Genomic DNA, 17,007 nt, shown 5'->3' on the forward strand with positions numbered 1-17,007 from the left:
GATATACAGTAAGCCATACAACCATGAGGAATTAATTAAAATTTCACTGGAGGAATTCTGATTAGACTGGCAAAAAATAGAACAGTCTGAGAATGGTGAGGTATTGCAGTTTACTTGTGATTGGGTTAAACTGAATGTGCAAAAATTTAGTGTGCCCTCTTGTTTTCTTGCTTTGTAAGAAGCAAAAAGCACTGCACTAAATAATCAGCAAAGTCTGCAATGATAAATTTTGTACAACAAGGCATGTGCAAGTCAGTACTCGTTCTGTATGTAGTTGTGCTAATGTTATAAGCACTTGAGGTGAAAGCAGCTGCACAACATTGCTGCATTGATTGTGAGCTAGCATTTCTAAATGTTCTGTAATGATGCATTCAGTCATGGAAGGGCTTCTTCTATACGGGATCATTCACTGCAACACTGAAGCATTGTCATTTCAGTCCACTGAACACGAAGCATTTCACAAATTGTAATGCAATTGTTGACCTTTCTTGTTAGTAGCACTATAATTCAGCTAATTTTCATGCATTTAATAGTCAATGTATGTATTGCAGTTTTTTTATAAGAATAGGGCATGAAATTTAATCTTTTGTGCTTTCACTGATGTATACCATTTTTTTTCTTCACTTGTATGCATTTTCATGCATATAATAGTCAATGTATGCATTGCAGTTTTTTTATAAGAATAGGGCATGAGATTTAATCTTTTGTGCTTTCACTGATGTATACCATTTTTTTTCTTCACTTGTATGCATTTTCATGCATATAATAGTCAATGTATGCATTGCAGTTTTTTTATAAGAATAGGGCATGAGATTTAATCTTTTGTGCTTTCACTGATGTATACCATTTTTTTTCTTCACTGTATGCATATTGATGTGGTAATTCAGGCGATAAAGAACTAGTGCACTCTTAATGAAATGCCCTTTATGTGAGCTGGGTAATCGCATCTCTGTTGTACCGTGCAGAGGGCAAAGTGGAGGTCACAAAGGAAAGCAAATTTCTCTGCACCCTGGGGCCTGGCAAAGTGTTTGGTGAGCTGGCCATCCTCTACAACTGCACCAGGACAGCCACAGTAAAAGGTGCGAAATGTTGTACTTTCCTACTCGGTGCATATGGCAGTGTTAGCGAGCTGCTTGATCGGCTACTGAAAGAGTGTAAGGGAACTGTAGGTGAAAATTGGGAAGGCATAGAAAAAGGGTTTATAGAAAATGCAATAGAAATGACTCAGTTAACCATGTATATGTCTTGAACACCGATGGAAAAACTTTTGACACACTGGAAACATCTCTTGGACGGCTATGCTTGACTAGGTAGCAGTGCAAGGATGTACTGCCGATCATCTAAATCCTATCCGCATCATGTTGCTGGTATAATGTGTGAACATTTTGTAAAAAATAAGCATTATGAGCATAGCACATGATCATTGTAAGGATACCATACCACATAATTGTACCCAGCATTTTTTAGAGTATATAGTAACATAAGATAACAAGCAATATATACATCTCTGCACTCTCTCGATCTAAGCAGATAACCTTTACTCATGCACATGTACCGTTATGGACAGCCAAGTATTAAAAATAAACCAGAGAGCAGCAGAGCTTCTTTTATGTGCATAGCTAGCACATATGCTTGCCAACGTCAACCAAGTGCCGGTGGTATATATCCTTGTGATGCAGTATTTGAGATGCAATAATGGTCCAAAGATGTGACCTCTTACTCTGTGTAGTGTTTCAACGCTAGAGGTTCGACTTTTCGGTTTAAACCGAAAAACGCCAATAAAGATACGCTGAAATCAATTTCTCAAATTCGGTTTTAACCAAAAAGGCCAGTATTCTTGTCACACGCTAGCAGCTAACTGGCTATCGAGTAGGAATTACACTCAGTCAAAGTAGAGAAATAACAAAGTGTGAAAGCCAGGGGCGTGGTGAGGCATTGCATCACTTGGTTAAGTTGTGCGTTTCGAGGTATCACTTCATTACCTAATCACCTTTGCAGACTAGAATGCTTCACCCCATAGCCAAACACTGTCTGCTGCTGTAGCGCTGTTTACTGTCATCATCTGCTTAGACAGTTACTTGGTTAAGCACGTTTCTCCATCACATGTAAGGATGCTTGAAACCATGCATAACTGTCATGAAAAGGTGTCATGTTCTGGCCAGCGCGACAGTTTAGCGGCAGTTCCATCGCTGTTGTCAGCATGCAGTGCAGACCAGTTGACTTCTGACGCTCTTGATCAACAGTCCAGTGTTAACATGACAACCTTCCTTTTAGAAATCAACTTCCACTTGCATTTTTATTGAATGGTTCTATCACTTATTTTCTGATACTTTTTTTATTGATGTCATCATTTCCTTCTACAATTAATTACCGGCAAAGCAGTTATAGCAGTGTTTTAGGACCATTAGTGCATCAATCACTGGTAAATTGGTTGCTCAGGCTGGCCAAAAGCCAAGATAAATTCCAAGTGACCTTTGACCATGCAGAAATACCTTATGTCACCACAAAAAAAAAAAAAAACATGGTTCTCTATCTTTTAAGGCTCATTAGGAAAATTATGCAGAAATAATGTCACCTACATATCTGAGAAAGATCTCTACTAGCCTGGCAGATAAGTTGGAAGCCATTGAAATAAATGCTGTATGTCACAGTTTATAAAGTATGTCATATGCACAGAATTATTGGATGTGTAGGGATGTCCTCCTGGTTATATTAATGTTCATTAGATTCCCGCCGTGTTCAACTTACAAAGGGCCCTTGTCACAGGTTTTAAACTGACATTGTTATGAGCCTTTTGACAATTGGTTCTTTGAGATGTGACCATTTGATATTTGTGGTTCACTGGTGAGCCACATCAAAGCAGTGGAGTTATGCAATAGATTTGCACTGTTGCCTAATAACACGATAAAAATAGACGCAGAACTTCTACAAGGAGCCATTACCAAAAATTAGCAGGCAGTGACCATGAAGAAAAGATGTATAACAGGCCAACACCTTTACAGTTTGAACTGGAATGTTCTACATTGATGTTGAGCTTAGATGACCATTTAAGAATTAACTTTTTTTAAAGTTTAGGTGTGGTTATAGCGAATATTTCATAGCATGAGTAATAAATTATGGGGAACAAATTATTGCAGCACGTAGAATGTAAATTATTGTTACGAGGTCTTTCGAGCGGTATGAGCTAAATTATATTGTTTAGCTTGACCTTTATTAATGGCCTATAATAAAGGTACTGTGTTCATTAAAATAATGTGTCTATGGCTGTCTCACTTGCAGCAATCAGTGATTGCAAGCTGTGGGCCATTGAAAGGCAGTGCTTCCAGACTATCATGATGAGAACAGGCCTGGTCAGGCAGTCTGAATACACTGAATTTCTTAAGAGGTGAGTGCAGTAATGATATTGTGCTGAAATGCAATTTTTTTTGTACTACTTCACTTTGTTAGGATAGCCTTCTGTCTATTACAGCATTGCACGTTTTAGCTTGCAGGTCAGGTTGAGGTTTGCAGCTTACTTGGAATTGTCTGTTGGAATATTTTTTATTCCATTTCTTTCAGTTATTTCCATATGTCCACTCATGACTCAAACTTTTTATTAGAAGGAATTGAGCGACACATCTGCAAGTGCGCTTCAAATATAGAGTGGCAGGCTCACTTACAAAGAGTACCGAAAGAAAGTTCACATGTGGGTGGTGTTCTTGTGTGTTTCTTTGCCGGAAAGTTTATGCAGAAATAATGTTTAGTCTTAACTTCTTGGACATTATGGCTATGAATAAATACGTTGTCTGAAGGTCAGGAGAAGTCTTGAATATGGGAAGCGGAGGGAGAGAAAGGATGGAAAGCGGGGCATCAGACAGTGGGTCTGTGTCTAATGGTTGAACCTGCTCAGCATTGTCGGGGGTCAATTGGGGTACTTGTTTGCGGGCATGGTAGGTGTCGGTGGGTAGCATCTGCGCAGTCTTATCGAGGCCGGCTGCCTGGGCAAAGGCCCAGAAGCCGATCAAGGTGTCTTCTGTGCAGATAGACAGGGCAGATAGTTTGCATTGCAGTGTACTTGAGAGGGTTTCTGTACAGGAGTTGAAGGGTAGTGCACCTCTTTAACAGTTGGGACTGTGTGGCATCTTGTTATGGTTATGGACAGTGCTTATCTTGCCTTTGTCCCGCCTTTGTTGCGCTATTCACCCACCATGAATGGTTATATATGCCTGTGACATACATTAAGATTTATTGTGCCTGCTTTTTGCTGCTTATTTCATATAGACTGTAATAATGTTCATCAAATTGCCTTCTAGTGTGCCTACATTCAGGAAGCTTCCAGAGGAAACCCTTGTCAAAATCTCTGACGTCCTTGAAGAGGTGTGTGATACCCTTGTATTACTGCAAGCATATTTTTTGCTGAGACAGTCTTTTTTATCGTGTTTTTTGTTATCATTTGCAGAAAACAATCTTTAAGTCATGCTTTAGAAATTGCAGTTGTACGAATTGAGGTGACTGCAACTTGGAAGTGAAGACAATCTTTGCTTTGTTTGGGGGAACGTAAAGTCAGGCATGCATCACTCAGATTATCACTGCAATCACCTAACTAGAAGTGTGCTCTGTCTCTGAGATGGAATGAGCTCATGAAACTTATACATGCTCCTGCTGGCTGTATATTAGCAATTTCGTAAACTAGACAAGAACATGCCCTTTCAAGTCAAACATGGAAACTGCTGGCTTTTATTGTCATGGTGTACTCACGGCATTTTAATTGGGCTTAGCTTAACATTAGACAAACATAGGTGCTTCACTGCCTGTGCGAGTGCGACACTCGATATTCAGCTGGTAGCGGGGAGAAGTTTGGACTGGTCTTGTCCGTAATATCAGCATGCATGCCCAACAGAGGGTTTTGGTTGAACACTTATTGTGAACTTGGGAATAAATAGGCTGAAAGGGATACTTTTGGGTAGCTCACAGCAAATCAAACATGCTGCCTGCACAGGTGATGCAAAGACTGTGCTTCTAGTTTTTGTTTTTAATAATTGTGGTATGTTAAGCTTGTGTGAACTGTCCTTCCTTGAAATGCCTTTGCTTGGTTACTGATCATTATCTTACCACCTAAGCACAAGAAGCTTTACAGATTGAAAGTAAAATGTTACTTTGGTAGAGAATGAAGTGCTGTTACAAGCAAGTTAAGTGATCGATGTTTTTTTGCCATTTGAACACATTTGAGGGCTTCATTGATCCAAAAGGAGTCAAGAGTCTTCTTGCTTCTTTTTTTTTTCTTTCAGTTCTAGTGCAGGGACTTTCATTTTGCTAAGAGTTTGTCATTTTTCTCAAATCCTTTGCAGACTACTTATGCACAGGGTGACTACATCATCAGGCAAGGAGCTAGGGGAGACACATTCTTTATTATCAGCAAAGGAACAGTAAGTGTACTTTTTTGCATTCTTTTGTTTTCATTGTGCTGACTGTAGCTACAAATATAGTAAACTTTCTGAGGCAAATATAACGAGACCTTGTAAACCTGTTCAGCCTATCAGAAGTTCAGTGCGAAAGAAGCTCCCTAGATATTAAAATATGCATAAATACACTCTCCCTCTGCAGCACCTGTAGAGGTGCAAGATGCAGTCGACTGGCTTGGCCAGTTTAAAAACCACGTATGAGTAGGGCTCTTCATTTTCAGGTGAAACCCAATTGTACCAGATTCTTGCACCCCGAACATATTTCTTAAAAATTGGGTTAAATCCGAATAATCCCCAAAAATCAGCCTTCGAGACATGTTGGTTTTCCAGTTCACAAAGCTGAAGACAGCGTAAAAAATTTTTTTACAGATACCTAGTGCTTATTCCAAACGGATGTCTTCGGTCAAGTGGGGATCTTAAACCTCTTTTAACGTTCGTTTTCATGAGGCGTATGGATCTGAGAATAAATTCCTAAGGGTGATTTAGAAGTGAGAAGCCAAAACATGGCTGCCACCCAGGCGTTTTATCAGAGTTACTATTAAGCACTACCCACGCTAATGAAGCCTTGATCCAAGGGCCTTGCACGTTTAAGGGTGTTGCTATCGATGTTAAATGTTTTCACACTGTACAAATAAAGACAGAGTGGTCTTGCTCATGCACAGTAGTACTCCATAGGAGATTGGTAACGTATGAGAATAAATATTTGTAATAGATTAGGAAAAGAAATCTTAATGGTAGACAGCCACGGCAGGTTAAGATGCTTGGCTGCTGATCCGAATGATGCGGGTTTCACCCGTCCATGGCAGTTGCATTTCGATGGAGACAAAATGCTAGAGGGCTGTGTATTGTGCGATGTCAGCACACTTTAAAGAACCCCAGGTGGTGAAAATTATCCAGAGCCCTCCACTATGGCATTCCTCTTAGCCTGATTTGCTTTGGGTCGTTAAACTCCATAAAATCATAAAACTTAATTGGTCAATAATTTTCCAGTGGAACCCATGATTTCCATGTTGTTTATGAAAGAATGAGAAAAAATAGTGCATCTTTTGTCTAACAGAAAAACAAACTGTTGTTGTGAACTGTCTTGTGCTACAAAAAATGCGCGGAAAAAACCCAAAATACGCGAATTTTTTTCTGAATAACCCCATTTGTACCCGAATTTGCGCTTAAAAAATAAGCCCGATTTTTACCCCCTGAATTCCAGAAAAGTAAAAACCCTAAAACGAAGGGCCCTATGTATCAGTGAGCAAGTGAAGGTGCCGTTGCTCTAGAACAGAGGGTTCTAGCTCATTTCACCATGCTGGCCACACACGCTAGTAGTCGGAGGGGGTAGTAGAGAAAGAAGGAGCCAAAGGAAAAGGAAGTAAAAAAAATAAGCAGAACTACACAAAAGTACATTGAAGCACAAAGAAAAAAAAGGGGGGGCATAAGTGAGAAGCGTCAAGGAGGAAGGCCATTTGTGAATGAAAGCTATGTCTTTTTCTTTTGTTTATCATCTGCTATATTCAAAGTATGTAGGCCCCTATAAAAAAATCCAACTATTGATGTAAACAGGGACAACCAAATATCAATCATTTACGGCTACAAATTATCACTGGACTAAAAAAGAGGGAAATGAATGAGGCCTATCCAGAACTATGGCTGAAATCCTTGGGACCAGCGGGCCATGTGTTTCAGACCCCTACTCTGGGGACAGCTGTGAAGGTGTAATAGTGCACGTGATCACATATCACACACGCAGGAAGAAAGCATCTGTGAAGCCAAGGCAGTTTCTTTTGATTTCCTGAGACTGTGCCATGTGGTAGCTATAGGGGGAAACTAAACTCTTGCAGTGACGTGTTGTTGCAGGTTAACCAGTTTTGCTTCCTTGGGTTACAGGATCTGTAATGCGCTACTACTATGAGCGCAGTTTAAGTTTAATGCATATAAAACTTAGAACAAGGTGAGCAGCTTTATGAAGGTGTGCATACGAGTAGTGATCGACTGCCCTAAAGAAGCTTCTGCATAGTCTCTCAATACCGCTAATTGTGCTCATGAATAGGGATCAGTCAATCAATGACTTTTGTTAGGACATGATTGGTCTACGTTACTCACACGAATAGCTTTAAGACTGATTGCGAAGCCAGCTATCCTAGAGTTGAAGCATTGGTCGGAAATCTGATGCGAGTGCAAACACTTCAAGACTGGGGCGGTGCTGTCCCTTCTGCAGAAATTTTGGAGGGGGGGAAGTCCCCCCCCCACTCCCTGTTCTGAAGTTCCTGCATGGAGTCATCTGTCACACTCTCTCAGTCACACTTTTTTTTTTCTTTTAAAAAAGCATTTTTTTTCATAGTGTTCACCGAGATGGGGCCAATTATTCTGTGTAAAGGCGAATTTACTTAGACAACATTCTGGTAACGCATTTTAGCCTCACTAACGGTGATGGTGATTTTTAGGGGCAGGTGGTGTTAGGCTTGCATTAGTATTATTATCCACTGCACTTGCTGTATTTCGTTGTGCAAAAAAAAAGAGAAGAAAGAAAAGATTGCATCTTTAATCCTGCCCCAAAAAGCCAGTGTGCTCTGAAAGCTTCTCAACTAGCTGAGCTACCATGCACCTCTGTTAATAATCTTTCGTTGAACACAATTCAAACAGCATTGTCCAGTGAAACACCAACTTTTCAAGTTGCTCATTGAAGTGTTAGCCTGGTCATGAAATTGTATGATGCAACAGTTAAAGCAGCATAGACATGTTCATTAAATTTTTGTTGCGAGCGCTTTTTTGTAATGATGCAAAAGTCATTAGTAGGCATGAGTCAGTTTGTGGAATTTGCATGTGCCCAGTGAACGATGTATAATTGCATTTCTTCATCTGTGCAGTTGCGCTTTCAGCAGCTGAATGGAGGTTTTGATATCACAGGCGTGGTTTAGAATATGCAAGGCACGCAAAATACTCGGTATAATTTCTAGGGATTGAGATTTGTAGCTGAGGAGCTAAAGCAAATTAAAATAGAGAAGCAGCTGCTTCTCTAATTTAATTTGTTCTAATTTTTAAGCTAGCCTGTCTTAGAAGGCAGAATGAAAGCAAGCAAACAAGCAGTTATTATATTACCATTTCTGTCTGCTTCATGTGACCTCAACCTTACTTGTGCAGATGAGGAAAAGGAAATGAGGGGCTCGTTATGACAAACACATGAAGGAAGCAAACAGCTACTGAAACCAAGGACCATAGGGAAATGTTTTTTTTTTGTTTGTTACTTGTGGTGTCAAAGACCCATCATTTGGTTGCTGAAACTAAAACTGAAACTACATCGGAGAAGAAATTCAGTTTTAAATTATTTACCAGGCTGAGATGAGTTCCACATGATGCTGCATGTCTACTAATTTCTTATGTACACAGCATTCCAAGGAAGAAAACACACAATGAAAAGTCTGGTGTCTCCATCTCTTTGATGCACAGAGGTAATTAAGTGCATTGTTTTGCCAAAAAACCACACTGATTTGTAGCATTTGGTGTGTCAATCATGACAGCTCAACCATAGCACGGTCTTGCTAGTTATTTTGGTAATGTTATGCTAACAAACTTGTTGATTAATTTTCTTTTTTATTTTAATGTCAGTTCAGTGCTGCGTCTTAAGAACAGTTATGCCTTTTGTGTGACAATCTAAGACTACCACCATTTTTGCTAGCTAAAATAGAAGTGAAAAGCCACGCCTTGTGTTGTAATTACATATTATGCAGAGAAACTTGCATAGTATCAATGGTTGTACTTCTAGAAACAAACAAGAAAAAAAAGCTTAGTTAAAAACTCGTATAAGTTGACATACGGAAGCTCCGAGCCATAAACATTCAGCTAAGGTGACCGACGTGGCACATTACATGTCGAAGCAGTGGAGGCGCAGCGAGAATCTCGTCACCGGAGACGATGGACTAGCGCACCAAGCGCTAGTCCATCGTCCACCATAGTCCACCAAGCACCAAGATGATTTGTCCCTCGTGAATTTGTGATGGAAAACATAAAATGTAAAGGCTTTCATTTCATTTGTTTATAGTTTGGCAGACTCCCTCAACAACCGCAGAGGTGCCCTCACTGCTTTCCTCGGTATCGGTATATGACGCAGTTTGCGGCTACATTGAACAGACGTGCTACCGCTCAGTTTTTCGAAAGCTGCGTACGTAAGTTGATGGTTCGTTTAAATGCAGCCAAGAGCTGTTACTGATGTTCAGAAGGCATGTCTTCTTGCATGGTTGAGTGACTGAGAGAAATTTCGTTTTTATAACGAGGCCGCCTCTAAAGCACATGGTCGACAGAGTGACTATGCTGTGGAACTCTGTGTATATTTTCATGTCACTATCATCAGAGACCCTTTTGCCTGGCTCCCTTCAAAAAGAAGGGGGACATGAAACTTTCGTGTATGCAAACTGTTGTATCATTTAATTCAGTAACTGTATGATAAATGTGAACCGCAGACAATGCAAAACCAGTGGTGCTCATGCAACTGACAGATATTAAGTTTTTCTGTAAAGCTTTGCCATGCATAAGTTCAGCATTACAAAAAGCACTGTGCAGTACACATGCATGCAAAGAAAGCCCCAGCAGACTGTGCATCTAACACTTTCAGCAGTGTGTCCAGAGGTCATCATGAAAAACTATGAGCCACTTATGGTATTGCATAAAGTGCACAACAGTAACAGCTGTGGGTTCATTGCACACTTGTCACAAAAATTATTGTAAAATTCATCAAGTGTCTGAACATAAACGGTGCAAGGTGCACTCAAGGATCAATGGGTGTTAGGTGTGTATGCAGTGTTTAATTGCCAAGCAACCACAGCATGGTTCAAAACTAGAAATTGTTGAGGAGTGGTTTTTTGTCTCCTGTTTGGTGTAGGACTTTTGGCCATGCAGAGTGTGGCCATCTTGCCTGCCACACGTGCCAGCGAGTGGAACCTTCGTGAAAGAGACTGATAGAAGTACTAGTAAGAGGAGGGTTCCTCTCTTTAATGTGTGCACGTGTTCTTTCCTACCTTATCAAAGATCTGCAGTGTTGCATGTGTACAATTGGTGCCATAATTTTTGTAGACTTGCTTCAACAGCTTGTTGCTGTAAAACAGCGCTCCTGCACACACAGCATACTCATGGAATCATGCAGCATGCAAGAAAGAGAACGGTGAAGCAGGGGCAACTGTTAGTGTATTCAAATACTAAGGGACTAAACAAAAACCTCAGAATTTGGTATGAGGATGCCTTTTTCTGCTTAACCGTGCACCTCATGCTGTCCAGCAGGTTCATTGCATCTTAAGGAGTATTTGCATCTATAACTGCTATATCTTGCTCTGGTAATACCATTACTAGTAGCGGGGGCTGTCAAGTCCTCATGTTGTTTTATCACTTTTCTATATGGTATGTTGTGCTTGGCTGCGCTCTTCTCCTCAGCTGATATTTCAGATAATGGCATAGTTGCAAGCTGGTCAAGATCAACAACAGAAACACTCTAGCTAGGGCATGGATAATTGCATTCTACTGGCCTTGACCTACAAGCATTCATAATAATGATTGCAGTGTGTTTTTCTTGTTGGTCTCAAATGTGTTACAGCTTTGTTGTAGTGAGGCAGTGTTGGGAGAGTGCTGGCCACTGAGCTGGGCTGGCCTTGCAGCAGTGGACTCTATTTTGTTGGTCAGTGTATTCATTACTTTGTGTAGCTGCTTAGGGCAGCAGCCACATATTTATTCAGTTTACTTGACTGCATCCAAAGGGAGAGGCAGGAGCTCCTTGTGAAGAGAGAGGGTTGTCTTCAGGAGAGCATACAGGCTTCCCTCAATCATCGCCTTTTGTATACCCTCCCTCTTGGTTGTTTGGTATGTTTGTAAGTAATGAGAAAAACTGTGTTGAGAGGAGAGTGAGGGAGGTCCCATGTCTTGGCTGCTCCAGGTCAAGGTAACCAGGAAAGCGCCTGAGGAGGCAGGCAGCACGGCAGAGGAGATCTTCATCAGGACCTTGCACAGAGGAGACTTCTTTGGAGAAAAGGCACTGCAAGGGTGAGTACTCTCACCATACACCCCTCCTTCTTGCACTGCTCACTACCACCCTTTCTTGCTTTCTTTCCCTCTTTAACTTGTGTACATATGTGCTTTTTGGGTGTGGAATATTTGAAGTGCAGGTTGTGCCATTGCACATTTGCAGTTCCTGTGGTTGTAGCATGGTTTGTGGCTGTGTTTCAGTGTGTTGTGAACATCAAATTTTTTTTACATTGACTTTGGTTTCCCTGGTATGCAGCATGTGAACTGCACTTTTTGTTTTCGTTTGGGGATGGGGGGTATGTTTTCATTCTCAATCTGGTAAGTCAGTTTGGCCATTGCTTGTTTTGCAGGAACTGTTGATAGTGTGAATGTTTTTGCATGTGCATAGCAGCTACAGGTCTTTTAAATGGCAGCTTCAGCTGCAACACCACAGCTGTTTCCTTTTTTTCATTGTATTCCTTGATGTACTGTTACCTTACATATGTGTGTGGATGGCTTCCTTCACGCTTGGCTCCTTTACCTGAAAACAAAGTTTTAATCTAAGCTCCTCTACGTCCTAAACTTGTTTACAGCAGTTTTGATTGCGTTTAATGTAGCACTTGTGTTGCAATTTTCAACGTGAGTACATGCATAAGGTGTATGAGTACAGAGCTTTGAAAAATTGCTTATTATGCTAGTTAGGCATATATTTTGGTGGAATTCTTAACTTTGAACCATATTGATTAGTTTCACAGCAGAATTTTTTTATCAATGTGTTTGGCTTGTAAAACCTTGCTGAGAAAATTTTGCGCAGGAGAACTTCACACTTAATATTAAAAATTGCATTAGTCCCTGTTTTCTGTTTTCTTTCCTGTTTAACTTTTCGAGTGTGAGGCAGTGAACAGATGGCGTGGTTGTTTAACTAAAAGGGAAGGATTAGGGCCATTTAATCTTAATCCTACATAAATTATTCAGTGTACATGTAGGGCAAGACTAACTGTTTCATGACACTTGACAAGGACTGCATGTTATAGGAGCCATTGGTGCTGTCTTCTGTGTTTTTCTTTTTATGTACCTTTTCTTCTCGTGCATACATGATTTGACAGCTGCTATACCCTGCTGATACGTCATTTTGCTACATTCTATTCTACAGTGAAGAATGCCGTACAGCCAACATAATAGCCGATGACCCTGAGGGTGTGACATGTCTAGTCATCGACAGAGAGTAAGCAAACATGCTCTTTTTTTTTGTTCAATCTCAAGATGTCATTTTATAATGTATGCTATTGTTTCCGTATGTTTTCAGCTTATATTTGCACTTGATTCACATTATGTCCCATACACCATTACGAGAAATGTTTGCATATTCATTCTGTGTCTTTATGGGCTACCGTTTCTTCAGCAGTGTGCTAGATGTACCATGTGAATGCAGATGTGTTTTGAGCCATCAGAATGCCTATTATGCTCTTTCTTCAGCTGTAGGCTAATATTGTAAGAGTGTTTATGCTGTTTCTACTGTCATAATTTCAGCCAAAGTTGTTGTATAGGTGATGCTTGCATTAGTTGCCATCAACCTGCTAGTGTGCTTTCACACTGGGCCTGTTTTCTTGAACAACGCATATTGAACATTACTTTCTCTCATTTTTGCAGCTCTTTCAACCAGCTCATGAGCAACATTGATGAAATTAGAGGGAAGCAATATGATGAGGATGTTGGTGCAAGGCAAAGGTGGGTTTCTGTTGTACCACATTCAAAAGTCGGAGAACTAAGATCCATGACAAATATTCTAAGCAAGAGTGCTGCTTGCAGCACTCTTGCATTGTGTACAGTAATACTTCGTTAATTTGACCCCCTTAATTTGAAAATCTGGATAATTCTGACCACTTATGTAAATCTGTTGCTTGTCAAAGGCTTGCTAATTTGGGCACAGCTCAGCTCATACTGGTTAATTTGGACAGGTAGCCAACAGATAGACATGTTGAGGTGTGACGAGCATGCAAATAATCGTCCAAATAGTCTTCCTCAGGCCTGAATTTCATAGTGAAGTGTTTCCCCGCGCACCTCTGTCATGCATGCAGTGGCAAGCAAGACGATATGGTAGAAGGGCCCTGTTGCCGAAAAATAGCCCAGTCTCATAGTTTTGGTTTTACTTTTCTGAGCATCATGCCAGCCTGCAGCGAAAGCAGCTGTCAGTGAGCTTGAGCAAAAGATGGCTGTAATTCAATCAGGGCATTTATCAACAAAGGCAATTTTTCTTTCTTGTGTTGAGCAGTGGCATAGTCATGTGTGTATTTACAGCTTATGTAGTTGCAAATAGGCCTCTAACAGCTGCTGTTAACAGTTCTGCCTTGTACAAGAATGCCACTGCCAAAAAAGCATGAGAAGCTCCTCAAAAAAGCATTCACTCCCATCATGTCGACAGGTAGCACACATTTTGAAGCCTGTGTTATTGATTGCAGCTGCTACGTGTTTTTCTGAAATTTTTATTCTTGGCTGATGCAGAACTGGGTTTGAAGGAGGCAGTCCTGTTGCCTGTTCTATCATTGAAGTTGAAGATAAATGTAGTAGTGTGGTGTAGCTCAGTACAAAATGAGTTTGTTTGTATGCTGCTGTCATCTGTTATTTGTGAACTGTGTCTGTAATGCCTTTTGTTTGCTTAGTGGAATTAAAAGAACACCTAGCACAGGCTTTTTTTTATTACTTCGAAGTTCATTCCTGCTGTTATAAATCTGTTGTGAGTTCAGCACTTTGTATGCTCTTTTTCTGTGCCCTCACATGTATTTTTTGCTCTCATTTTTCTATTGTTCAACATATTAATTAGTTCAGTTTTATATTTCGTGGAAGTATGGAGGCTTAGAAAAATAAAGCTTCTCGGTTATTCAGGGTGTATGTACCTCCAAAAGCAGCTGGAATATATTACAATACTTGAAATGAGCAGAGATGTCAGTAAAATGCACTTACAAAATGTCGAAAAGGGTCTGAAAAAGTTTTGTAAACGATTTATCACACCTGAATACATAATTTTTATAGACAACTGAATCCTAGTTAAGCTGGTCAAAAAGATCTTTCCACAACTTGTGCGTAATAAAGTGGCCTGGCTTATTATTTTGAGAATGTCTTGGATGCCTTGGAGCTCAAGAAGTTAGTGGCGGGACTGTAAAAACTGAGCATTTTAAATATTCAAAAAAACATTCTACAATACATGTACTAAACCCAGACATGTGCTCATACAAACATGTATTACATTAGTCTGTTGTCTGCGACTTCATTTCTCATAATGAAAAGATGTGCCCTGAAGATCTGTGAAAAGAAAAGGTATCAAAACACCTTTCTTTAGGATGTTCCAAGAGAAGGCTGAATACAGGCGAATTGATGATGGCAGGACTATTCCGTAATAGAGGGAAGTGTACTGTTTGGTAGCAGATCACAGGGCTTTGTACCTTTCACTGTTTAAAACTGCTGACATTTAAATAATGTTTCTATGAAAATGTTTAACTTAATTATTTTGTGCTTAATGTTTGGTTTACTGCATTTTGCATTGTTGTTAAAAGCAGCTGAATTGTTCTAATTTACTGTTGAACTTGTTTTGATGCTTACTCTGGAAGGAACCGCAGTAAGTATTCCACTCAGGGTTAAAGTATTTTCCAGCCTTTTTAATTTTTTTGTGCTGCTCATTGTTGTTGTGTCTAATGATTTAATTCTAATTCTTTTCTTAACAGGATCAATGAAGAGTTTGCAAACTTGAAGCTGAGTGATCTTCGGGTGATAGCCACGCTAGGAGTTGGTGGCTTTGGTAGAGTTGAGCTGGTAAGTGTTGACTGTCGAATTGAACATCTTTACAGTCGAGCCCACATATAACGGCCCCAGTTAAGACGAACTTTCGCTTATAACGAACGAGACCTGTGCGACCGTCAGAATATACATTGTTTCAATGGCACAAAATCACAAGTATAACAAATGTCATTAAGCTCTGCTGATCGGTTACAGCGAACGGACGGCGCAAACCCGGCGCCGCGATGTGAGATAACCTGACTCCGACCCCTTTGTGCGCCTGACGCACGGCATGTATCCTTGAGCCTCATCCCAGGCAAACTGTCCGCCCCGTTTCATACCGCACTGAAGCAGTGTTGGCGGTAATGCTTTACAAGTAACGGTGCTACTGGTAACGCGTTACTTTTTCCGGTAACTTAGTAACGTACTCGTTACCATTTAGGAAGTGTAACGGGTAACGTCCTTACGCTAACATTTTTTGGTAACGTGAGGTGTCACGTTACTAGTTACTTTTTGTTCCAATTGTCACCCACTTCACCCCCTTTTTTAGAAAAAAAAAAAAGCGCAGAGCGCCTAAATTGATGTTGTAAATAAACAAAATGTACAGGTGCCCCCGATGACCCTTTTTGCGGCTCGCATGTATGCCAGAAAACAATTGCCCTTGACGACGCACCCAACTAAAAAAAAAAAAAGACAGAGTACCCATAAAGCACGAAACACGTGCATGAGCACGCATTCACACACTTGCCTTCACCTTCCTCCCCTTCCCAAACCACCCACACAGACAACTCTCTAAAGAGTAAAAACATGAGGAGCATTTTGGAGCATCACATTTTTCAGAATTACTACCTTAAATTTGTTAAGAGTTCAGCTATGTTTTCTTTGTGTAGTTAGAATTGATGATGAAATGTCAATTTGTGTTTAATGTCACATTCAGAGAGTGGCTTCACCATATGCCACAGAGTTAGAAGCCATCAGATGTAACTCTACAAGCAACTTTAGGCCACTATAACATTCCTAAGCTTCTGCACATTTATGCAAAGTATTCTCGTTAAATCAAGATTTCGCGTAAAATCGTTGTTTGTGCGAATTGAGAGCTTTAAAAAATTGTTATCGTATGTTCTTAAGGCGAAGACTAATTTAAATTAATGGCCATGAAGTAACGGCAAACTAATGTGTGGTACTTTTTTTCGGTAACGGTAACGCGTTACCTTTTTCTGTAGGTAATGTAGGGCGGTAACGCGTTCTATATATATATTTTTTTTTTCGTAACGAGTAATGCGTTTAGTTACTTTTTGTCGGCAATGCCTACAACACTGCTCTGAAATGAGCTACCCTTTCCGTGCCGACACGCCTTCCCCGCCCCTCCTCGTAACTCCGCTCCCCTCTCCTCACTCTCTTGCAAATCCGCGCATGGCCTCCGTGATCAACCGTGCCGCTGCCGGTGCCGATCGCGGAGGCCACGCTCCGTGAAGCAGGCTTTCCGTGGGAGCCAAGAGGTGGCTGCACTGACACTCACGGACGCCCCTCATTGGTCTTTCTGCTGGTGCTGTGCATCTGTATCTTTAGCTTTATTGGGTTGATTGCCGCCTGTGCACCTTGCATGTCTACCCCGTCGCGCGCTTTTGTCAATCTTGTTGTTTATCATGTTGCGGTGCGGGCATATCGTTGGCTTCGTTCAAATCTCTGGCCCTGGTTGTAATTCGGGATGGCGGACGGGAACACCGTGCTCATTTGCCATTGTAATCAGCGGTAGAGGTGATGAAAGCGGCCAGGGCGAAGGTGACGGCCACTGGCGTGCGGAACTGCTTCCGTAAGG

General features: G+C 40.8%; 1 protein-coding gene across 3 annotated transcripts in view; it reads left to right on the forward strand.

Annotated features, from left to right (window-relative positions):
• The window catches only part of for (cGMP-dependent protein kinase for), a 163,166-nt gene that overhangs the window by 116,916 nt on the left and 29,243 nt on the right, over positions 1–17,007 (forward strand). For all 3 annotated transcript variants that reach the window (XM_077649183.1, XM_077649182.1, XM_077649184.1), the window contains 8 exons: positions 966–1,079; positions 3,280–3,385; positions 4,293–4,356; positions 5,328–5,405; positions 11,350–11,456; positions 12,571–12,642; positions 13,068–13,145; positions 15,137–15,224. In XM_077649183.1, the coding sequence (XP_077505309.1) occupies positions 966–1,079; positions 3,280–3,385; positions 4,293–4,356; positions 5,328–5,405; positions 11,350–11,456; positions 12,571–12,642; positions 13,068–13,145; positions 15,137–15,224 (707 nt within the window). The remainder of the gene's footprint in view (positions 1–965; positions 1,080–3,279; positions 3,386–4,292; positions 4,357–5,327; positions 5,406–11,349; positions 11,457–12,570; positions 12,643–13,067; positions 13,146–15,136; positions 15,225–17,007) is intronic.

This window comes from Amblyomma americanum, chromosome 1 (assembly GCF_052857255.1).
Source record: "Amblyomma americanum isolate KBUSLIRL-KWMA chromosome 1, ASM5285725v1, whole genome shotgun sequence".
In the NCBI taxonomy this organism is placed as follows: Eukaryota; Metazoa; Arthropoda; class Arachnida; order Ixodida; family Ixodidae; genus Amblyomma; species Amblyomma americanum.